Genomic DNA, 22,099 nt, shown 5'->3' on the forward strand with positions numbered 1-22,099 from the left:
TGAAAGTCATATACAAGTATGAGATTTGTGAATTTCTACCTGATAGAATCTTGATGTAAAATATTTATGCTAACTCTCTTTAAAATCATCAGAACTGTTTGGGAGATCAAACAAAAGATATTGGTTGATATGGCTGTTGATCGAGGTTGCTACATAGATCAGAGTCAAAGCTTAAATATACACATGGATAAACCCAACTTTGGAAAGCTGACTTCCTTGCATTTTTATGCATGGTCAAAGGTATCAACTTAAATAGTTGTATCTATACACAGCCTACATCTGGGCTTTATATTCTGTTACTAAATTTATTACTAGGGAATTTGAACCATCAAACTTTTTGCTGATACTTTCAATTTTGTCTTGAAAGGGTTTGAAGACTGGGATGTATTACCTCCGTACCCGAGCTGCAAGTGATGCCATCAAGTTTACTGTTGATACTACTGCCATTAAAGTAATTATACTTTTTGTGATCAAAATTTCCATTAATGTGATTTGTATTTGTACACTTTGATATTTAATGTTATATGTTTCCAATGCAGGAACAACAAAAGGCGGAGGAGGCTGAGGACGATGATACCAAGATGGCACAGATGGTGTGCTCTTTGACAAACCGTGACGAGTGCTTGGCCTGTGGAAGTTAAAACTACACCTTATTAGATTTGCACCTATCGGCATTAACAATAATTTGCCACAACAGTACTCCTTGTGAAGGCAACAGTTGTTTAAGGTTCAAAATTTGAGATGTCTTAAGTGCTATGTATATAGAGTTTACTTTGGTGTTAATTTCATTTTTCTTCATTGCTTGATGATGTATTGTATCTTAGGAAGTGTTCGTTTTCAGGTATAAAGTTATATTTTAAAGATTGAAATTCTAGAGTATTTTATAATCATAATTTATTAGTGTTTAATATTATTCTTTCCAATGTTTATGTAGTTACTCTATGGTACCATAAAAGGTTATTTCTGTTAAGCATTACAAAATGACAAACTATTTGACTGTTATAATTTGCTTATGGTGACAAAATCTGAACACGAGATTGTAAACTAAAGACCCCGAACACTACAATAAGCGTCATTCAACTCACAGTTACACAATTAAACTTAACCTAAGTCTCCAGGGTGCACCAAGAATGTTCAGATCATGAAAATGATGACCAAACACCTTAAAGGCATTTTGATCAAACATAATTGTTCTCTTTGTTGCACACAGCTAGGTTGTGATTGATCCAATGCTTCCAAGCCAAACTTAAGAACTCAAACACATGATTACAACTCAAAGGTTTCTAGAATTCATTCGAACATATGAAGGATAGTTTCTGGTTCAAAATTTATCCGAAGCCACAACATGAACGTTATCGCTTTAAATAAACCTTTTGCATCTATCCACTTCATCACAAAAATAATTAGAACCATAGGGGATTGCATGATATAGATTGTAAAGCCTAAAAGACTACTTTGGTAAGAGCATCTCTAACAGTGAACTCAATATGAGTTTATTAAATAGGATTCACCATACCACATCATCTTAAAATAATTTATTCATTTTTTACTCCAACCATAAACTTAGAGGTTCATTAGTTAGGGTCCACCACTAATCGTAATATATTTATTATTATACGTAAATTAATTTAAAAAAAAGTAAATGCGATGAAGCACCGTTTCTTCCAGTATTGTGATGACACCTTGACACAATTCCAATGGTGAACTTACAAAAAAAAAAACTAAATTTTACGTTATTATACCCTGGCGGACGAACACATTTATGTACCGTTGAAGATGCTCTAAGAGCCGGACTTTTTACATTGGTTATGGTTTTTCTCTCTCTAATATAGAGTTTTAATTTTAATGTTATTCTTTTTGTATTTTAATTGTGTTATTCAAAACATATGATCTAACGCCCTTAATAATAAATTGAAAGGGTCTTTTATTCACTCCATTATGAAACTTCTTTAGAAAAAATAGATGTGAACAGATCTATAATAAGGTTTGATATAAATCATCATCTATCAAACGCAAGGGGTGTAACCTTAAGGACACGCCTAACAACTTGAATAGGCTGCCACATTTTATTTTCCAATGTTGCATTAATTAGATGAGAAAGTCAATGCTTGTAACATTAAACAATTCAAAACTTCCCCAAAAATGTTTCATAGAAGTTAAAATTTTGTAACGTGTTGAAAAAATTTGATTAAAAATGAATTATTTCAATAAATATTTCTAAACACATGTTATTACCCCTCAAAGCCTCAAACTTTCATTTATTTATAATTAAAAAGATATATTCATTAAAATATAAATCCCCACTCAAATGTATATTAACACTCAATGGATGATGAGTATAACTTAATCATTCTTTGCTCGCAAGAGTTAGCCCCTTTAATCAATCAAGCACAGAATAGGAGCAACGAGCAACCAACCCTCACATGTTTTATTTGCATGTTGATAATGATTTTTTATTTGCCTAAAGGTTGACGGAAGCGAAAGTCAATATTAATATCATATTTGTCCAGCAACAACTTAAGTTTTTTTTAAAAAGCTATTTGTTTTTTCTTCATAAATTTTTTATTTTTGTTATCACAAGAATGTGGAGGTGGATGACAACATTACATCAACCGATAAATCCTCAATTTATAAATGCGACAATAAGAATTAATGAGAGATTAATCAACATATGATAGTGTATTTTATCGATGATAAAGGGATTGTTATGCCCTCCTTATCAACCTCTCTCCTATTTTATTGATGATAAAAATATTTCTAATTTACACTCTCCATATTCTAGGTGTACTATGTGTTCCACTAGACACGTCATAAATTCCTTCTTTGTCTTTGTCAATCTCTCTGTGTGTATAGGGGTTCTTGGGCCATACTTGTCACAAAATTAATTATTAGGATAGTGGATCCTTATTATATATAGTTAAAGTGCAGGCACCAAATATAAACACGAGTACTTAATACTCAATGAGTATGAACACGAGTGCCGAATTTTTATTTTTTTTAAGTACAAATACGAGTGTTGAAGTTGCTATTTACATAGATATAACTTTTGGCCGACTGTGGAATATATATAGGACCCTACCTAAACTCTTCAGATAGAAATTATACTAGAATAATTTATTAGACAAAGTAAATTAAATCAATGCTTTAACAAATATTTTTCAATTGAGGAACATAATGTTATATTATTGGGTAGCTTAGATATCTAAGCGATAATAAACCTAATAGTTAAGTTATGTCGGTTGATTTATTCACCTTGTATAAATATACGTGTTTAGTACACATTAAAAAAATACATAGTTCAAATTTTATTTTTTCCTAAACCTATAAATTAGTTTGATACCACTAAAACAAAGTTGAAATATTGAGACTTTTTACATAAATATATATCATTATAAATGATCATATATATCTAATATTATATATATATAATAAATAGGATGATAGTAGATATTTTGAAGTCTCTATTATACATAAAATAAAATGTTGTATTGTATGACTCAAGTCAAAATGTTTGTCTCTATTGATCCTGTGTGGCAGTACATGTTGCAGCCTGTATGTCTTTTTATCCGTTAATGAAACCGCGTATGAGGTCGATCGTTGACCGAAACCTGCGTTGACTTTTGTTACTTCAAAGAAGAGTAATAAGAGAGTCAAGTGTGAACACTGTCAACTAATAAAAATTTGGTTTTGGTCGTTTAAATAATTTTTAGATTTTATCTTGTTTCTTTAAGTTGTGTTTGTTTTATTTTAATTATTTTGTTATAAATATTAGACATTTTGAATTTTAAGTTACAATATTAGATACTATTAGAAAAAATTAAATATATTATTATGTTTGTAAAAGATATACAAATTTAATGCTTGTAATTTAAGAAGTTAAAATGGGACGAAAATATTTTGAAGGATTAAATTGTAATTTAAGAAATTAAAATGAAAGTTAAATTGACGGATATAAAAAGTATTGAAGGTGAAAAAAAAAACTACCTTAAATTGAACTACTTCCATTCAAAGAGCGAGGCTCATAAAGTTTTCAATTTCAACTATTAAAAATATTTGCCTAAAAAAACCCTAAAAACTAGAATGAGAAAAATGAGATATACAGTGTAAATTATAGTTACACTGAAATCTAATAAGAAAAAAAATATTATATATTTATTTTTAAACGGTTACAATAGAGGGTTATGAAATATTTTGAAAAATGATGTAAAACTATTTTATAATGTTAGTGCATGTCCATTAACCCTTGAAACTATTTTATAATTTGATGGATTAAATTAGGTGTAAAAAATAAAGTTTTCTAAAAAAAAAGTCTAAACCGACTTTATAAGGAGTATTAAATAGACTTAATATAAATATTTAATTTGAATAAAGAAGTTTTGGACAAAACGCACTAGAAGTCATCGACAGAGGCAATGACTTGCACACCCAATTACTAAGTTCAATTGCTCTTTTATTTTTGTGGTTGTAATTAAAATGTTAGTCTCTTATATAATTTAAGTTATAACAACAAAAAGTTGAAGTAATGAACTACTAGTTCCTTTCCTCGGATGCAAGTTGCCAATTTGTTCTCAACTATATCTACAAATATCATCAACAAAAAGTTGAACATAACATAACAACTTGTGACTACCAATTTGACAACGATCGGTTAAAAATACAATAATACTTTTGAGGGATGCAATTTCTAAATTCAACCAATCCTTTTCCAAACTAATTGAGTTCAAGCCTAACAAGTGTATAAAATATAAACACGTTTTTTTAAGATTATAAAAATTGAAATTACTATAATTTTTGTCCATGAAACATTTTTCCTATTCTTAATGTCGGCTATTCACTGTTTTTTATTTAACCTTTTCCTCAACACCGACGAGCTTGAAATAATTGCAAAGCAGAATCAAGTTGTGTTTCTCTACACACAAACGCCACAAATTTTAGCTTTCACACCTACACTCTTTTGACCAGTCACTACCTTAGCTAGTAAATTTTTTAATCAATTAATGCTCATCCACCACTTCAACTTTTATAGACCAAAACGAAACTAATAATAATATGGTACAATTTGTGGTGGTGGCAAGTTGACAAAATATTATATTATATTATATAATATTCCCAATAATAGTTAAGGACAAAAATAGTATATTTCAAATCTTTTATATATATATATATGTATGCTTGTATTAATGTTTTATTATTCATATTGCATGCTGACTAAAATATATATCAAATAAAACCTTTTTCATGCAAAAAGTTACAAAGGTGGCGAATTATAGAGAAAAGGGAAAAGAGAAAGAAGAGGGAGAAGATCTAACAATGTCAATGCCAATGATGTTTCATGGTGTTAATAGGGAAGGAGAGATGTCAGCTATGGTTTCTGCTTTGACACATGTGATATGTGGTGATGATGGAAGTTCTGTTTTGAAGAGAAGAAGGGAAGATGATGAATCCAATGCTAATATCTCTCCAATTAAGCACCAAGGTTAATATTTAATCACATTTTTTAAAGATAAAATTAATGAAATATAAATATTAATGGATTAGATTCTATGTAATGCAGTTGTAGAATGTTCAAGCAACAAAATAACAGAATCTGTATATGAATACAGAACAGACAACATTAACAATGTGAAAAAGGAAGATCAAATAGAAAGAAGAAAATACAGAGGAGTGAGACAGAGACCATGGGGAAAATATGCTGCAGAGATAAGAGATCCTTTTAAAGCAACAAGAGTTTGGTTAGGAACATTTGAAACAGCTGAAGATGCAGCTATAGCTTATGATCAAGCTTCATTGCGTTTTAGAGGAAACAAAGCAAAACTCAATTTTCCTGAAAATGTTAGCCTCAAGCAACAACCTTTTACTAATCCAACACCAACCTCATTGTCTCCATCAGCTTCATATTCTTCTTCATCTTCTTCTTATAGTTCTTCAATTCCTTCAGTTTATTCTACACAGTTGCCAACATGGTCTTCTTCTGGTTATAGCTCCTCTCCCTCAGGCTCATATTAATGGATCCATTTTATTTCTAGAATCTACCTCTCTTTTTTGCCCCCTAATGTTTTCATTAATTTTTGGGGGTGTTTGAGTAGCTTAGAAAAGAGAGGGAGAGACAATTGAATAGAAGAAGGAAAAAAAAAAGTGATGCAGGAAACAGAAAAAAGAAATAGCAAGAGAATATATAAAACTATTATAAAAAATATATAAGAAATTACTTTGAATTTTACTGTTGTTATTAATTTCACTTGCATGGTTAAGTTGTCAACCCTATCATTATTTTTAGGGATGATTTTACTTTAAAATAGAAGCCTGTGTGTGTCACTGGATTAGGTTGGATTGATATTACAAAAACATATTAAAACAATGTATATTAGATTAAAAAAAAAAAAAATAGGACATTATACTTATTTTTCTCCGATTACACTTAAATAGGTTATATGAATTCAATTCACGTAGCCAATATCAATTAAATTTACTATAAATATAAATTAATTTAACCGTGTCTAACATTATTAGGCTGATTATTTTCCACAATAATTTAACATTCCTACTTTGCATATGTAACCAAATAAAAAAGAAAACAAATACAAAATGGAATCTCCAATTTGATTAACAAAATTAAGGAATAGAATAAGCCTAAAATGATTAAACGTCTATCTACTAAGAGAATAAATAATGAGAGTTCTGGAAGTTGATTAATTTTCTCTCCAAAATGAAAGATAAAAGTGCCAATATGAAACAAATCTCCTTTATTTTGTTTTTTGTATATCCAAACAATGGGTTAAGAAGAAATGCAAACTTTTTATACTCTGAATATTACGAAAATAAGAATTTCTTTTTATTTTATTCTGATGCTAAAAAAGAGAAAATTACCCTACTCAAATAAAATACACCTCTTTTTATTTATTAATCATAATCCAACCTCACAAACACACCAGAAAAAGACAAATGATTCGAACTTACGGAACACGTTTAAACTAAATTGCACGGCGAAGCTAAATAACGATGTGCAAGTAACTGATAGAAGTTGAAGGCTTGGAGGACCCACACTTTCTAATTATTAAACAGCCAATGAATATAAACTCAAAAGTTTTGTATACAAATTTGTGTTAATCACGTTTATCCACGACTCATGAAGCAATTACTTTGAACATTTCCCATTAAATATCTCATTCAAAAAATTATCTAATATATAAGAATGTGTATTTAAATTAAAAAAATGATCATTCCTTCCAAATCTAAATACTTTGATAAGTAGATCACTTTTGATAAAAATAATCTACCGTAAACTAATACTTAAAAACCATCAAAAAAAATTTAACATCGATCCATCATATTCTTTTAGAAGTAATAGCTCATGATCCTCCTCAACTTTATATAAATAAAACCGTGACCTAATTTATTTCGATTCAATTTGTAGTATATATTTATTTTTCTTTATTTTAATTAACCAATACATCTTAGTTACTATCTCAATCATAAAAATGAAAATAATCATTAAAATCTACTTGTAAGAAACGAGGTCTTTTATCGTTGAAGTATTAAACATTTTTTAAAACAAGTTCCCAATGGACCATGGTCCATATTAGGATTAGCCTATAAATGAACAAACACTCAATTTCTTAAAAGTAGTATACAACAAAACTACTTGCAGTACTAAATCATATATCCTCTCTACCCTGAACATGAATGGTAAAATATAAAATGGAAGAGACAATTGTTTAATTATATTCCTCACTAACACAGTGGGCAAGATTTCAAATAAACAACATTTCTGATTGGGCAACTTCAGTCCAAAACCACATATTGAGGAGACCCTGCAATGACCAGAAATAAGCATTATGATAAAATAAAAAAATAAAAGGAAATACTTCAGACTTAAACAATCACGATTCTAGCATGTCATAATTGTCCAAATCCCTCTGAACATAACTGAGAAAAATTGAGAGAAGAGGAACAGAAAGGAGGGAAAAAGTGCAAAACTACCACGGACCTTCTTAAACCTTCAAAGCTGCTTTGTGGACCATGGTTTCCTTGTGTATTTGATGACAGCTCTTCTCAACAAGATCAAGCAACTTCTCTAAGTTTGCTGCCCAGGAATTAAGAATATCGTTACTATCCTTTGCTGTTTGGAAACAAACTATTCCCATCGGTCTATCAATCTTTGCAACTAGAGCCTTGGACACAACCATATCTGAAAGATGCTTCTCAGCTTCCTGAATTATGTAAGGATAATTGATTAGGAATATCACACCATAAAAAGAAGTTACCATAGTAAAGTTACAACACCACTAGCATTACATACCTGTAGGCTGAGACACAAAAGTTGTGCAAGTCTCTTCAAAGTAATCCTTGCGTAGTATTTTGATACAACGAGAATATTCTGAAAGGTAATAACGCTCACATAAACAAGTGTGAAGTGTGAAGTGTGAACCATAAATAATATCCAAAAATATCAACAAGCCAAGGAACCAAATTGATAGGATGAGAAAAATATAAGGGTATCAGTTAATCACATGTTCAATAATTCTTTGTTTCAGATCTTCTGCTGCTTTTTCACTCAAAAACTTTCCGGAGACCATCTCACTCTCAAACTCATTCTTATATGTATCCCAAAGATTTGTCCATTGGATGACTTCCATGGTGACCAGCTGCTTCAAAAGTAGCCTATACAAAACATATCACACTTACAGCCAATGACAAAAAATCCTATACAAAATATTGAAAACATGAAAGTATGTGAGATGAAAAGTAGGATAACATACTTAAAGTTTGGAATCTCAGATAGATTCTTATCCTCCAATGTGGAATTGAGAAGGCTTGATTGCATTGGATCATGTGGTGCTAGAACCAAGTACCAACATATTTTCCTCAGGATCTGTATGTAAAGATAATATTGAGAAAAGAAGTTATATCATAGTATCGTATAACAATAGATTCTTACAGTAAAAGAGATAGCAAATTTTATATATAAAGAAAAAGAATAGAAAGCCTACAGGAATCCACTCAGCAGGGTTTTCTTTGACTGATGGAATATCATATATTGCCTTGTAGCAACGGCAAATTTCAAGATAATCATTGTTGTGGGAATAATACCTTATAACATAGACAGAAAAACAGGATAAGTAAGAGTTTAAGATCGGCAGCAAGAAACATCATTTATCGTGAAGATAAATTAAGCATGCACTCATTTATATCCATTCTTCCACATTTAATGAAGTGGTATACAAGAAAGCGCCAAATTTAGAAAGTAATGGGAATTTACTGCAACATTCATTCAACAGTGATAAACTCCCTTAACTTATTTATCACCACAACTCATGCGTTACAAATCATTTCACAAACACACAAATAAAATAAATTTTAAACATATAATTTAAATTAACCGAATTATAAGCATTTACTGTAGACCCACCTACAACAATGAGTTTGACCCTGACAATTGATAGGAATTGCAATATTTACAATAAATAAAAGAATTGAATTTGCAGAAGAACACATTTACAGAGAGTGACATATTCGCTATTGTTAGAAACAGCATCAATGGTAAAAGACAAGGAATCAGCATGTTAGGAAGGATTAAATATAACCACCATGTTTGTCAACTTCAAAATTCAAACTCATTTTATATAGCGATAGCTAGCTACAGTTCATAAACTTCTACATGGAAGACAAACTTTGATTCGGGTTGGAATGTTTAACTTTAAAGAGGGAATGAAGTCAAACATTAATGTTAATTACAAAATGGTTAAACATTTGAAAAGGATAAATTAGATCCGAGGTTTGAAACCAAAAGAAAGGGTCCTGTTACAACCATTTAAAATGTTTAACAGTACAAGATGTACTCCCTATGGACTCATTTATAGTGAACTGCATTCAATTTTCTCGAATTCGTGTAAAAAAGGAAATGATGTACTAATCTACCCCTATTTATAAAGATCATCTCCACACAAAACCCAAAAAATAATTTAAGGATTTTTTGGAATAATAACATTAAATGTTGATAAATTAGTTGACATTTGCTTATATTTGAGTCCAACAAATGTATGCATTTTTTTCTTATAATTGAGTTGAGAGGGAGTACTAAAGAAAGAAATCACACTTTTTACAATTTTTTTACCACCTCCAATTCTAGCAATCCATAAATGGAGTACAGGTTAGCCCTCAGAAACTATGATCATTAGGTTAATAGGTACTTTATACCCACTTTCTTACATTGACATTTAGTTACAAGGCTAATTCAACTCTTCAACAAAGTACTTCTTATTGAAGACCATCAAACCAAGAAGTAAAAAAGAAAATAATTGAACACTTAGCAATAGCAGAGAAAGTCAGACACATAAATTAATCAGCATTTTATCTTTCAGTACTACAGTCATTAGCACTATGCCTTATCATCGGCATCTCCAATACACAGTCTAGGAGCCTCCAACATTTTTTGGTTTTTCATAAATAATAGACCGAAATCAAACGCATATCCATTATCCACAAATGTTAATATAACAAAAAAAACCTGAAAACCATAATCATTTTGAGCATCTATGCAATGATCAGTTTATATCCTAAAAGTTGAAAGAGACACAAAATATACAAGGTCAACACAGAGTACTAGTGACTATGAAAAGATAGAAAAAAATAAAATAAACAGCAACAGGAAGTAGGAATTCAATTACCTAATCATTAGTTCATAATAAATCCGCTTCAACTCCAGTAGAGATGGTATGTCTGCAGGAGCCTCTTCAACCATATTATCGCCCTCTTTGGGCTTTTTCTTTTCCTTAGATGCATCTACATCAAATACTCTTGGACTTATCTTTCTTGAGAGTATTTGTGCACGAACATAATCCTGTCGGTCTAGGCACAATCGAACCTGCGCAATTTAACATAGAAGATTCCCAAATCAGTAACTTATTAGCCACTTAAGAAACTAATGATCTACTACTTATGTCATCACAGAAACAAATAAAAGCGACTCCATACTTGTTCAAGAATGAATGCAATTTTCTCAGTTTTTGCCATTGCACCAAAAGTTTCCACCTGTTAAGATTTCACATTACATAAGTAAACCAAAAGATAATTCGCAGTATTCAGCTACATTCAAAAACCAAAGATATACGAAAGCTGTGAAAACATGTAACTTTAAACTGACCGCAATTTCTTGCATCAAATCAGCAGCCTCGGCTATAAGCCCTTGTTCTTCTTTAATCTTGGCAAGTTTCTTTACCAATCGAGCTCTCTCAATCTCAACGTATATCTAAGAAGACGACAATAAAGCATACAAATTTGTAAAGCACGTCATACAAGATAGATAATGCTTTGCGACAAGATTATAAAACAGAATTAAAAAAATCAAACATAACAACATGCTCACCTTCCCTGCAGAGACACTGTTCAATGTTTTGATGAGTTCTATGCGAGTTTCAATATCCGGTGTCTGATCAATATATTGCATAGCTTGCTGGACCATAGCTGTTACAGCCTGTGAGCATACATAATAGCCTCATTAGTACGACCATCAAACACTATGATTCTCACTTTTTTGTAACAATTACACAACAACTAGATAGTATCTGAACTGAACTCCTAACAGTGAAATTGTATATGTTGTTAGATGCAGAAGCTGTACAGATGATGTGCAGATACCCTACTATCACACAATACGGAATTAACATTGTAAAGGTCCTTAAATTCTTATAAAAATGAGAAATAGTGAAATCAGAACCATCAAAGACTAAATCAACATAAATCTTTAAACTCTTCCTAATTGCGCAATTGTGCATTATAAGTACAATGTCTCAGTACTAGTCTAAATAAATTTTGCATCCAAAGTTATAACTAATACTAAGCACTTGTAAACAAACAAACGATGAGCAATTTCCAGTCTAAATAAGAAGAAATCAACCAACGCGTTCAAAACACTAAAACTCTTAATTACTTGCACCAAGTACCTGCTTAAGCTGACCGCGTCGTTTGGACAAAACGACAATCTGATCATTGAGGGTTTTCCAAGCACCCGCTTCAAAGCAAAGGTGCAAAATGTCAATAGCGGCTTTTCTAGTACCGGATACTTCACCGGCAAGCCTCATCTGTTTCTCCACGTTAAGCAATCGCTCAATCTCCGCATCTAAATTCGCTGAATTCGCCTACAAAAAAAATTCAAAAAAAATACACAATTGTAAGAAAATAGCAATTATAGGGCAAAATTAAGTGTGAAGGAGATCTAAAATTGGTTTTGGATCGATGAACAGATTGAATGAGGGAGGAAGATACCATGGTTGAGTGAGAGAGATTTTGAAGGTATCAAGAATCGGCAACAATAGAAATAGGAAGTTTAAAAATGAAGAAAAATGATAGAACAGGAAAGTAAAAATGAATAAAGTGGTACAAGCTCGTTTTATGTAGCCATGAGTAGCAATGGGCCCATAATAGGCCCAATGATCTCTTCCAGTCTTGCCTTATAGTCCTGGGCCGCTCGGTAACCCAATAAAAAAAATACTACCTTATTGAATTTTATAGGTATTTTTTCTTTTTGACAAAAAAACAGGAATTTGATTTGTTTTAGATTTTAAAAAAATATCACTATAATATATAATTTATATTTTTGTTTACCATATTCTTAAGATTATTTTTCTATTTTTAATTATTTTTCTATTTTAAGGATATGATTTAAAAATATGCTATTATGAAATGATGTAGAAGTATGTTATTGTATTTCATTTTAGCTCTATATAGAGTTATGAGTAAATGTTTATGATATTAGTTTTCACACAAAAAACAATACCAACAATAAAACATATATTTTAGGTTTTATAAATACGAACAATAAAAATACACATCGTCATCAACTATACCACAAATTTCGGTCTTTTGAAACAATTATGAAACTAATATCTATATTTTTCTGGATGTACAGTGATATCACATTGCAGTGACAACGAGAAATCATAATTAAGTTATTTGGTGTCACATTGATTTCAATAGATTGTCTCAAGTACTACATTTATATATAAATAAAACTAATTATGGAATTTGTTCCTTGAAATATTTAAATTATTCCTTGAAATATTTAAATTCGGATGGCAATTGGTAGAGTTTGCATAGGATATTATAGTACATGTTCTTATATCCGCGATTTAAAAAAATATTTATATCCATATATTTTTGGATATCAATTTCAATACTTGTACTCTTACCTTTATGGGTGTACGTACCCATACACATTACTCATGGTTTAACTAAAATAAATCGATAAATAAATGATATCGTTGTGATTAAATTTAAAAATTATTCAAATAATTTAAATTCAATCATAAAGTATTTTAAACTAAAATATTTTCTAACCCAAAACATTTCAAATGAACATTTATTACAATATATATTCAAATATCCGTAATAATAATTTATGAAATTGCAAGATCTACGATAATATTATTCGAGATTTGTAAAAATAATTGATAGGAAGTTTCATTTATAATTATAAAGTTACGATTAATAAGACATAACTCTTAGTTATAAAGTCACAATTATTTACGTTTTCATCATAATCAAATTCTTAAAAAGTTTGCAAACGTTTACTTTTCGATTATAAATATTACAGTGGTCAAATGATATTAATAGATGTTAAAACATAAAAGAAATATAATTAATTAAAATAAACACTAACATAATAAATAAATAAATAAATAAAATATTTATATAAGTGCGGCTGCAGAGCGAGGTGGGTACTATAGTACCCGCACCCATACCCACTTAATTTTAGGAGTAATTACTCGTCTCCGTGATCATACCCATTATGCAGATTTTTACTCTACCAATTGTGAATGTTTTTACGAGTACCCATTGAGTCTTGGTCTAATTACCATCCCTACACTTAAACAATCAAAAAGTCATATTTATGTGCAAAACTCAATTAGTAGTGAATGGTTCACTAATATCATGATATTGTACAATATATTTGATATCAATGAGTTTTTAGTAAATGGACAATTTAGTCCGTTAAATTTATGAAATAGTAAATTAGTTCCTTAAATTAAAAAGCATTAATCAATTTAGTCATTCGTCAAAATATTTTTATAGCAAGCAACCATCAAAACTATATTAATTTTAAATAGTATTTTTCTACGTCTAAATAGTCATGGAGCCTTTAAATTTACAATGTAGAATTTGAAAAAAAAAGTCAATATTTATTGATATTTTTTAATTTATGGGACCATAATAGTATTTCATAAATTTAATTGACTAAATTAATCGATTCTTATAAATTACTAAATGATTGCTACAATGGATAATTTTTATTCAGAAGGGTTATCATCGATGCTTACAGATAAAATTATGTAATGAGAATAATATATTCCATTAAAAACTCATTTACATGGCGGCGATGGCAGAGTGGTGAAAGAAATCATCTCATATGGTGGTCCATGGTCAAAATTCAAAGTTTGGCCTAAATCGACGTCAGAGATCCAATAATGAAAGTGTATCTGCAAATACTCCGACTTTTAACATTAGTATATATTTGAGGTGAATGATATAGTTAAGTTCTTGTCAATAGCGGGTGGTGTTAATAAGAAATTTCTACTGTCGATACATAAGTGATATTAGGTTTGAGTCTAATTTATTGTGGACTAAAGCTAAGTCCGATCCAAAATATATTCTAAAATAATTTAAAACTATATATTTGAACCGTGAAAACTACAACCTAAAGTTTATATTCGAATAATATCAGCCAAACAAAAAAAATAACAAAGAACAATTAAAGGTTACAATACCTAGATAATGAATGATAAACGTGTGCCAATATAACACATGAGCGATTGAATTGAGTATTAAGATGGAAAGTTAGTGAGAGAAATATATATATTTTTTATAATTATTTTATGAAATTTGTTTTTGTTAATATTCAAATTTGTACGCCTAAAAACAAATATCGCTTAAATGTACATCCAAATAAGGGTAAATTCTTAAAAAAAATTGAGGTATTTTATATCGTAGAGAGAAATATTTTGATTCCTTGTATTCAAATGTGACATCATAGTTATTATAGACTACATGAGTAAGAGGTAAAATATCTCTCTTTATCATATTTTTTGAGAAGAGAATATTTCCACTGTTATTATTGCCAAGATGGAGGCTAAGAGCTTTGAGCATTCTCATAAGTTACTTTCACTCGGTATTGATTTATCCTCAACATTACTAGGTGACACTTTAGAGGATTATTTCCTTAAGAAATGATTTTCATTTTTTTCTTCTTTTTCTCAGGTAAACTTTTAAACTTATGTATCAACTTAAATAGTTTCTAAATTCATATAAAAAAAGTAAGTATCAAATATTTAAAATTGTAGTGCTAAATTTGAATTTTTTTTTTACTAATATGCTTTACATTTTTTAATTCTAAATATTAAACTAGAATCATTTTTCGATACATTTCATTTATTTATAAACAAAACTTTTTATTATATTTTATATTAAAATTTATATACGGAAAAATAAACGGAGAGTTTTGTAATTTTGTTTAGAAAAATAATATATAGGAAAATCAGCCACTAAACTACTAATTTGTAAATTTTAAAAAACTTGAAGAAAAAAAAGTTAGTCCACATTACAATGAAAGAGTTTTGGGCTTAGGAAACGAAGACCCAAGTACAGAAAAAAGCCTTACAATTCTAGAAGTTTTTCCCCGTCTCTCCAAATTCCACTATCCATCACCATCACGCAAGCACAAGCACAACACAACGTGTAGTAGTAGCAGTAACACCAACTGTTAGTAATGTAGTATATGGAGTAAATTAAACCTCAACAACTCAAGGGTTTCGCCAAAGAATCCAACAATTTTGAACTCCGAATTGAGCGAAATCTGAATTATGAAGAAGCCATTGTTTAATCAAAGTGACATAAACTGGACACTTTCTTCTACCATTCGCGTAGCAGTTACTGGCATTGCGGCCATAATTGGTATCATAGTAGCTCTAAAAGATAACAAATCAGATAAACGAATTAGGTCATTAGGATTAGGTTTAGGTAGAGAAGATAACGCCTCCATCAAATCGCTATTAGTTCCCGGCTTGCAAAACCTCGAAAACAATTGTTTCCTCAACGTCGTTTTGCAGGTCAACTTCTTTTCGCTATTGATTATCTGTTTCTTCGATTCGGATAAATGAGTTTTGATTCTCGTTTCTTTTTTGTTGCAGGCTCTTGCTAGCTGTTGTTGTTTTCAGAGTTTTCTTGATAATGTCATTACGGAATTCGGGAGTGATGAACTCGTTGATGACACGCCTCTTGTGTTTTCTTTGGCTTCTTTAATACAAGGTAGCACATTATTTCTGTGATTCTATTTCGTTTTACATTTTCGTGGTTCAATTATTTGGTTGAATGGAGTAATGGAGTTTCATACGTGACTTATTTGCATTGAAAATATTGTTGTTATATGTTCTGTTGAGTTTATTTATGTTGCTAGATAAATTTTATGCTTTGGTTTTTATATAAGTTAGGGATTGTTTGCATTGTCTTATTTGAGCCTATCTATTGGCATAAACACTTAGGAGACTGTTTTGAAGAGTTTATGTATAGTGGAAACAACTTATGATATGTCTAGGATAACTTATGAAAACATCTTATATGAAAACAATATGACTTTATTTTATCTTTTGTTATAAAAATAACTTGTATATAAGCACTTATATGGTAAGAACTTATGCTATAAGCACTTAATTAAGCTGTTAACCTAATGTTAGTTAGTGGTTAGAAAGTAGTTAGAAATTGTTATTTAGCTTTTCGATTTTCTGCTTTCCTGCTCTAAATGAGCATGTAAATGAGTTGTTTTTTGTCTACATACTACAATACATTCATTCAATTGAGATCAATGAAATTTGATTCTCTCATAGTTTACTTTGGTATTTTTATCAATCACTGGTGAATCACCATGTTTAATATACTTTTATAAATAAATTGTTGTGTGAGCATACTAGTTTTAGAAGTTTAAGCTTACCTATCTTTCAACTTGTGCAGCGTGCCTTATTTGAGTTTATATACTGGCATAAACACTTGTGAAACTGTTTTGAAGAGCTTATGTAAAGTTGAAACAACTTATGACGTGTATAGGATAACTTATGGAAACAGCTAAAGAAAATTATTTGACTTTATTTTATCTTTTGCCGTAGAAATAGCTTATACATAAGAACGTATATGATGAAAGCTTAAGCTTCTTTGATAAGAGCTTATGCTATAAGCACTTAATTAAGCCATTAGTCCAAATAGGGCCTTAGTCAAAATCATTTATTAACTATCAAGTTGGTGATTTCAGTTAGTGGTTAGAAGTTGTTATTTAGCTTTTCAATTTTCTGCTTTCCTGCACTAATCAGAATGTATATGAGTTGCTTTGAGTACACTTGACATTCATTCAATTGAGATCAACGAAATCTGTTTCTCTCATTTTCCTCTCATAGTTTACTTTGATATTTGTATCAAGCACCGACAAATCACTGTGTTATTTATGCTATTATAATTTGTAATAGAGTGCAATGTTTCTGTGTGTGTAGAGCTGAGCTCAGTTAGTACTGAAAAGGTTATATTGAGTCCGCGAAAGGTGATGCATGCTATGTCCAGCTATATTCCAAATTTTGATCTGACAAGCCAGCAGGTAGAGTTGTTTTTCTTTTGTCATTTAGCAAATGGATGATGTTTTAGTTCTGTTTCTGTTTTGTGCTTACTTTGTTTGTTTTTGTAGGATGCTGCTGAAGCGTTTAATCACCTGTTGTGCTCTTTGAGAGAAGAATGTGGAGGTTGTTATGCACCAAAGATAAGTTCTTTAGCAGACATTTGTGCTTCTAATAATAGAATTATTACTCCAATACAGACGGAGTGGCCGAGTGAGCAGGAAAGATGGCAGCGCCTCTTCCTTGGACCCATCAATGGGATTCTTAGTAGCAGCTTAACTTGTCAAAGCTGTTCCTCCCAGGTACAGGAGACTTTTCCTCATTGCAATATATTGTGCTTTTCCCTGTTTGTTGATTGCAAATGCACTCCATGGTTCTTGTTTGTAATATTAGACTGCTTTCAGAAAAAACTATGACATTTGATTCTGCATCTCTCGTTGACATGTATTATGTTTGAAATCATTCTATAACTGGCTATTAGGAGTACTATTGTTCAGATTGATGATTTTATCGACTTCCTGTTCTGGATGCTATTGTTGCCTTTGGAAGCACAAAGTTGTATGTAGGGTAACATTACAGCCACTTGTTAAAACCTCTTGGAATAAATAAGGGTAGTCATTTCAGAATGGCCAACAATTGACATAAATAGAGGAGTTGGGTTACATACTTGTATGGATTGACATGGGTTTCAAAAGCCGGGGAAAAATCTCAAGTTTGGTTCTGTTCTATGTATTACTTTTGTTATTATGGCAATCGAGCATTGACATGTTGATGGATTTAATGATTATAATGGTAAAAAGTGTTGATCCTAAGGTCACATTGTCATTTTACTAACTGAGATTCTGAAACTGCTTTGACAAGACTTATTGTTGCCTGCAGGTTGCTAAAAACACTATATTAAATTCACATAATTACTCCAAACATGCAAACCAAGTTACTAATGTCCTCAGAGTGTGCTTTTTGGTTGGTCCAGGTCTGTCTGTGTGAGGCACGAGACATCAATGTCAATAGCTTTTCTTTTATCACGATAGGCTGGTGATTACATAATTTGTTAATAACGATTTACATAAATATTTATTCTGGTGTTTAATGATAATGTTTTCTTTTTTTACTTTTAATGTGATTGTGGTAATGTTTCCTTTTACCAGTCTTCTGTTAATATCTTTTAACTTTATATTTGTGCATTTTGCAGATCTCAAATAACTTTGAACATTTTGATTGTTTGCCCCTTTCACCTGTCCTTTGTGATAGTTTCACAATAGTAAGTTTTAAAAATTAATGTCACTTATATTGTCGTTTCAATGCTATTTTGTTTGATAATTGAAGTGTCTCATGCCTCATTTAACTCGAATAGATAAATTTGACATGGTGCAGAGAGTTGGTTGTACACTGGCGGATTGTCTGAAGCAGTTCACTGTTGCTGAACACATCGAAAACTATCGCTGCAACCACTGTTGGCACAATGCTGCAATCAAGTATCTTTCCTTGATGGAAGGAAACAAGGTAATCCCTGTATGATTCTTTTATTTATTTATTTAGAGATGATAAAGATAGTCCAGGGATCCATAGATGGTTGCAGACTCCAGCTGTTGACTGTTCGTTATGTTGTCAAGTTGTGATTTTTTCTGCCATTGTTACTCAGGTAGAACTTGGAAAACTTAGGCAATGTTCTGACCAAGAATTCTGTAATTGCCGTAAAATTTACAATCTTGAAAAACTACCTTGGTCAAATAGGTTTTCACATGCTTTGAAGCAGCTAAGTATTGCTCGGTGTCCAAGGGTATGCATACTGTGTGTTATCTGCCATCTCTAATTTTTTCATGTGTGTGTGTATATATATATATATATATATATCTGTTCTTTTGTTGTTCAATGTCTGAGCTACTGAAGCAATTAATTGTCTGGTGACAGATTTTATGCCTCCAGCTGAAAAGAGTTCATATGAATGATGTTGGACAGTCATTCAAACTGCAGGTAATCTCTGATGTATTAAATCTTCCATTTCAGTTAACACCCTCCTCCCAACCACCAAATAATAAAAAGTTCCCCTGGCATAATTGCACTTTTAAATGGGTAGGACATAATCTTGACTATTATTTTAGTCCTGCGTAACCTTTTTATGAAAAGTTGTAATAACAGTGCAGTTTATTAATATTCATTGAATTTCACTGAATATTTTTTCGTCTTGATGATGGTGACATAGGGCCATATTTCGTTTCCATTGATTTTGGATGTTTCGTCATTCATTACAACTAGACTGGGAGTGAAGATACAGGAAGTAGATGTACAAAGTTTGCCATTAAACTCTTTGCCAAACCATATCAATCTGCATTTTGATATAAGAATGAAATCTAGTGGCATTTATGGAGAAGCAAGAGAGCAGATTGATGCAGATTCTCCCGTTAACAACACATGTATCTCCTCTACTAATAGAGAGTCACTTAATGAATTTCCATGTTCTAGCTCTTCAGAAAGCATTCACACAAACACACAGTCGCAATCCATTGACAAGGTTGGTACAATTTTTTTGTTTTGTTTTGATGTATTCATTTTACATTAAACCATGAAATCCTGTATATCATTGTGTCTGTGTACAATTAACCTTTAAAATGCTTTGTGTATCCGCCGGTCAATCTCCAATTCATTGTAATTAAAGAATAAACTGGAGTTTCCTTTCCTCTGGTTAATTTTCCTTAAAAGAAAGTTTACTTTTAAGTTTTAACATGTGCTACAATCAAACTCAAAAGCATTCTTCTAATTTAATTAGTAGGAAAATGGTACTATCTGAAATGTGGTTGATGTGTCCTTTCTATTCTCCTGTGCAGCTGTGGCCAATAACTGTTGTGATGCTTGAACAACCTGAAATTTATTAAATGAAAGCTTACATATGTTTAGTTTTTATATTTGAGCATGATTTTTATTTTGGTCTCTATCATATGCAGTTCTTTATAGCTTTTGCCTCTATTTTAACGTTAAGTGTGTTAGTCCTCCACCCTAATAGAGAGGGACATATTTATAAGATTTGATAAGACTTATAAATTATCAAATCTTATAAATAGACCAAATTGTCTTTGTTTTAGAAAAGATCATGCTCGTTAAGTAATAGTAAAAATGAATGGCATCAGGTTCAGAAGAGTTGGAAATTTTTCATGGAATCATTTTAGTTTATTTAAATTCCTTTATGTTAGGAACCGTTAATGGCTTACCCTTGGGCAGATTCAAACCTTCAACCTGTCACTTTTATCCCTGTTTAGCAGAACAAGAAGCATAGATGAGATTATGAGAAGCAAAAAAGCAATTTGTAATGCATATGTAACAGTGTAAAAAGGAGGGATGATTGCCAATTATTAGGGATCCTTGTAATGGGACTGCTTTATCTGGATTCTTCCTTTAAAAAATGAGAGGTAAAAACCATGAAAAAGTTCATAGGTAGGGACGACAATAAACTCTTGACCGAAACTAAGGATTGAACAAATATATAAGTTTTAAATGGAAGTGTATTATCTTCTGGAATGATCTTAAAAGTGTAAGCACGATTACACTTTTGAATTCTCACTTATTATGGTTTATGCAGGTGGATGTTTCTTGTAATTCAGTTTCTCAAGATATATGTTTATATCAACTTGTTTCTGTTGTGGAACACTTTGGAAGAGCTGGAGGAGGACATTACACTGTTTACAGATGTGTGAGAAGCAGGTCAGAGTCCTCAGATGTCTCTGGTGATTGCTTCAATCAACATTCAATGCGCTGGTTTTGTGTTTCAGACTCTCAAGTGTATGCTGTTTCAGTGGAAGATGTTCTTTCTGCTGAGGCCAGCTTGCTTTTCTATGAGCGAATTCCAAATAACTGAGAAAAAAAAATGAAAGCTCTCTTGTCTTGTTTTGGGAAGTTCTGGGTTAGGGAGATGCATTAATTGATTTATATGTTCCTAGTTAGAGGAGTCTATAGGAATTGTTCAAAACGTTAGGCATGATTCAATACCTCAAAGAAAAGAAAAAGTTAAGCGTGAGCTTTTGAGAAGGTATTACATGAATTTGTGATCATGATACCCTGGCCCAGTTAATCTTGTCTCTATAATCATTTTTATTTCTGCTCAAATATACTCATTTTAAATTTTATATCATAAAAGATAAAAGATTTCACATGCTAATCACTCCGCAAACTGATTGAGAGTGACACATATTTGAGAGGTATTTTTTATGAAAAGCTATTTACTTTTTTTATACATCAATTTCGAAAATAAATTTAAATATTTTATATCATTATATTGTAAGCAATTCAATTATATATAATAAGTGTGTAAACAAGTATTTAATCAATTAAATTTTTTCATCTTAATTACTACCAAACAAAAAATATACCACAACATAAACAGAAAGCAATACTGTGGTATGTAAAGATAATTCAATTATACTGGATTTATGTGTATTATCATTGTATATGGTTAATTCTAT

The 22,099-nt window shown here is 30.8% G+C and overlaps 4 protein-coding genes across 5 annotated transcripts in view; 3 read left to right on the forward strand and 1 right to left on the reverse strand.

The window, feature by feature from the left end:
* LOC101505566 (ribonucleoside-diphosphate reductase large subunit) overlaps nucleotides 1-913 on the forward strand; it is a 5,544-nt gene extending 4,631 nt beyond the window's left edge. The window contains exons 15-17 of the mRNA XM_027335923.2: nucleotides 69-240; nucleotides 368-451; nucleotides 540-913. Of these exons, the coding sequence (XP_027191724.1) occupies nucleotides 69-240; nucleotides 368-451; nucleotides 540-641 (358 nt within the window). The 3' untranslated portion in view covers nucleotides 642-913. The remainder of the gene's footprint in view (nucleotides 1-68; nucleotides 241-367; nucleotides 452-539) is intronic.
* A 4,273-nt stretch (nucleotides 914-5,186) lies between these two features.
* LOC101505899 (ethylene-responsive transcription factor ABR1-like) lies at nucleotides 5,187-6,220 on the forward strand. The gene is made up of 2 exons (XM_004503927.4): nucleotides 5,187-5,476; nucleotides 5,555-6,220. Exons 1-2 carry the CDS (start codon nucleotides 5,239-5,241, stop codon nucleotides 6,004-6,006), a joined length of 690 nt encoding a protein of 229 aa, XP_004503984.1. The 5' UTR covers nucleotides 5,187-5,238; the 3' UTR covers nucleotides 6,007-6,220.
* Nucleotides 6,221-7,499: 1,279 nt separating this feature from the next.
* On the reverse strand, nucleotides 7,500-12,388 carry LOC101506211 (26S proteasome non-ATPase regulatory subunit 12 homolog A-like). Its single transcript, XM_004503928.4, has 12 exons — nucleotides 12,265-12,388; nucleotides 11,943-12,137; nucleotides 11,366-11,473; nucleotides 11,144-11,248; nucleotides 10,975-11,031; nucleotides 10,668-10,864; nucleotides 8,991-9,090; nucleotides 8,760-8,872; nucleotides 8,511-8,661; nucleotides 8,300-8,377; nucleotides 7,988-8,210; nucleotides 7,500-7,811 (listed from the first exon to the last, which is right to left on the reverse strand). The coding sequence occupies exons 1-11, from the start codon at nucleotides 12,265-12,267 to the stop codon at nucleotides 7,992-7,994; spliced, it is 1,326 nt and encodes a 441-aa protein (XP_004503985.1). The 5' UTR covers nucleotides 12,268-12,388; the 3' UTR covers nucleotides 7,500-7,811; nucleotides 7,988-7,991.
* Nucleotides 12,389-15,603: 3,215 nt separating this feature from the next.
* LOC101506540 (ubiquitin carboxyl-terminal hydrolase 27) lies at nucleotides 15,604-21,688 on the forward strand. Of its 2 annotated transcripts, XM_004503929.4 has the most exons (10): nucleotides 15,606-16,100; nucleotides 16,182-16,299; nucleotides 17,529-17,629; nucleotides 17,717-17,947; nucleotides 18,838-18,906; nucleotides 19,020-19,148; nucleotides 19,288-19,425; nucleotides 19,557-19,619; nucleotides 19,849-20,157; nucleotides 21,220-21,688. In XM_004503929.4, exons 1-10 carry the CDS (start codon nucleotides 15,855-15,857, stop codon nucleotides 21,493-21,495), a joined length of 1,680 nt encoding a protein of 559 aa, XP_004503986.1. In that variant the 5' UTR covers nucleotides 15,606-15,854; the 3' UTR covers nucleotides 21,496-21,688. The 2 variants fall into 2 exon arrangements, with proteins under 2 accessions (XP_027191183.1, XP_004503986.1); XM_027335382.2 differs by lacking the exon at nucleotides 19,288-19,425 and having other exon boundaries at nucleotides 15,604-16,100.
* Nucleotides 21,689-22,099: the final 411 nt, after the last annotated feature.

This window comes from Cicer arietinum, chromosome 6 (genome assembly GCF_000331145.2).
Source record: "Cicer arietinum cultivar CDC Frontier isolate Library 1 chromosome 6, Cicar.CDCFrontier_v2.0, whole genome shotgun sequence".
NCBI classification, from domain to species: domain Eukaryota; kingdom Viridiplantae; phylum Streptophyta; class Magnoliopsida; order Fabales; family Fabaceae; genus Cicer; species Cicer arietinum.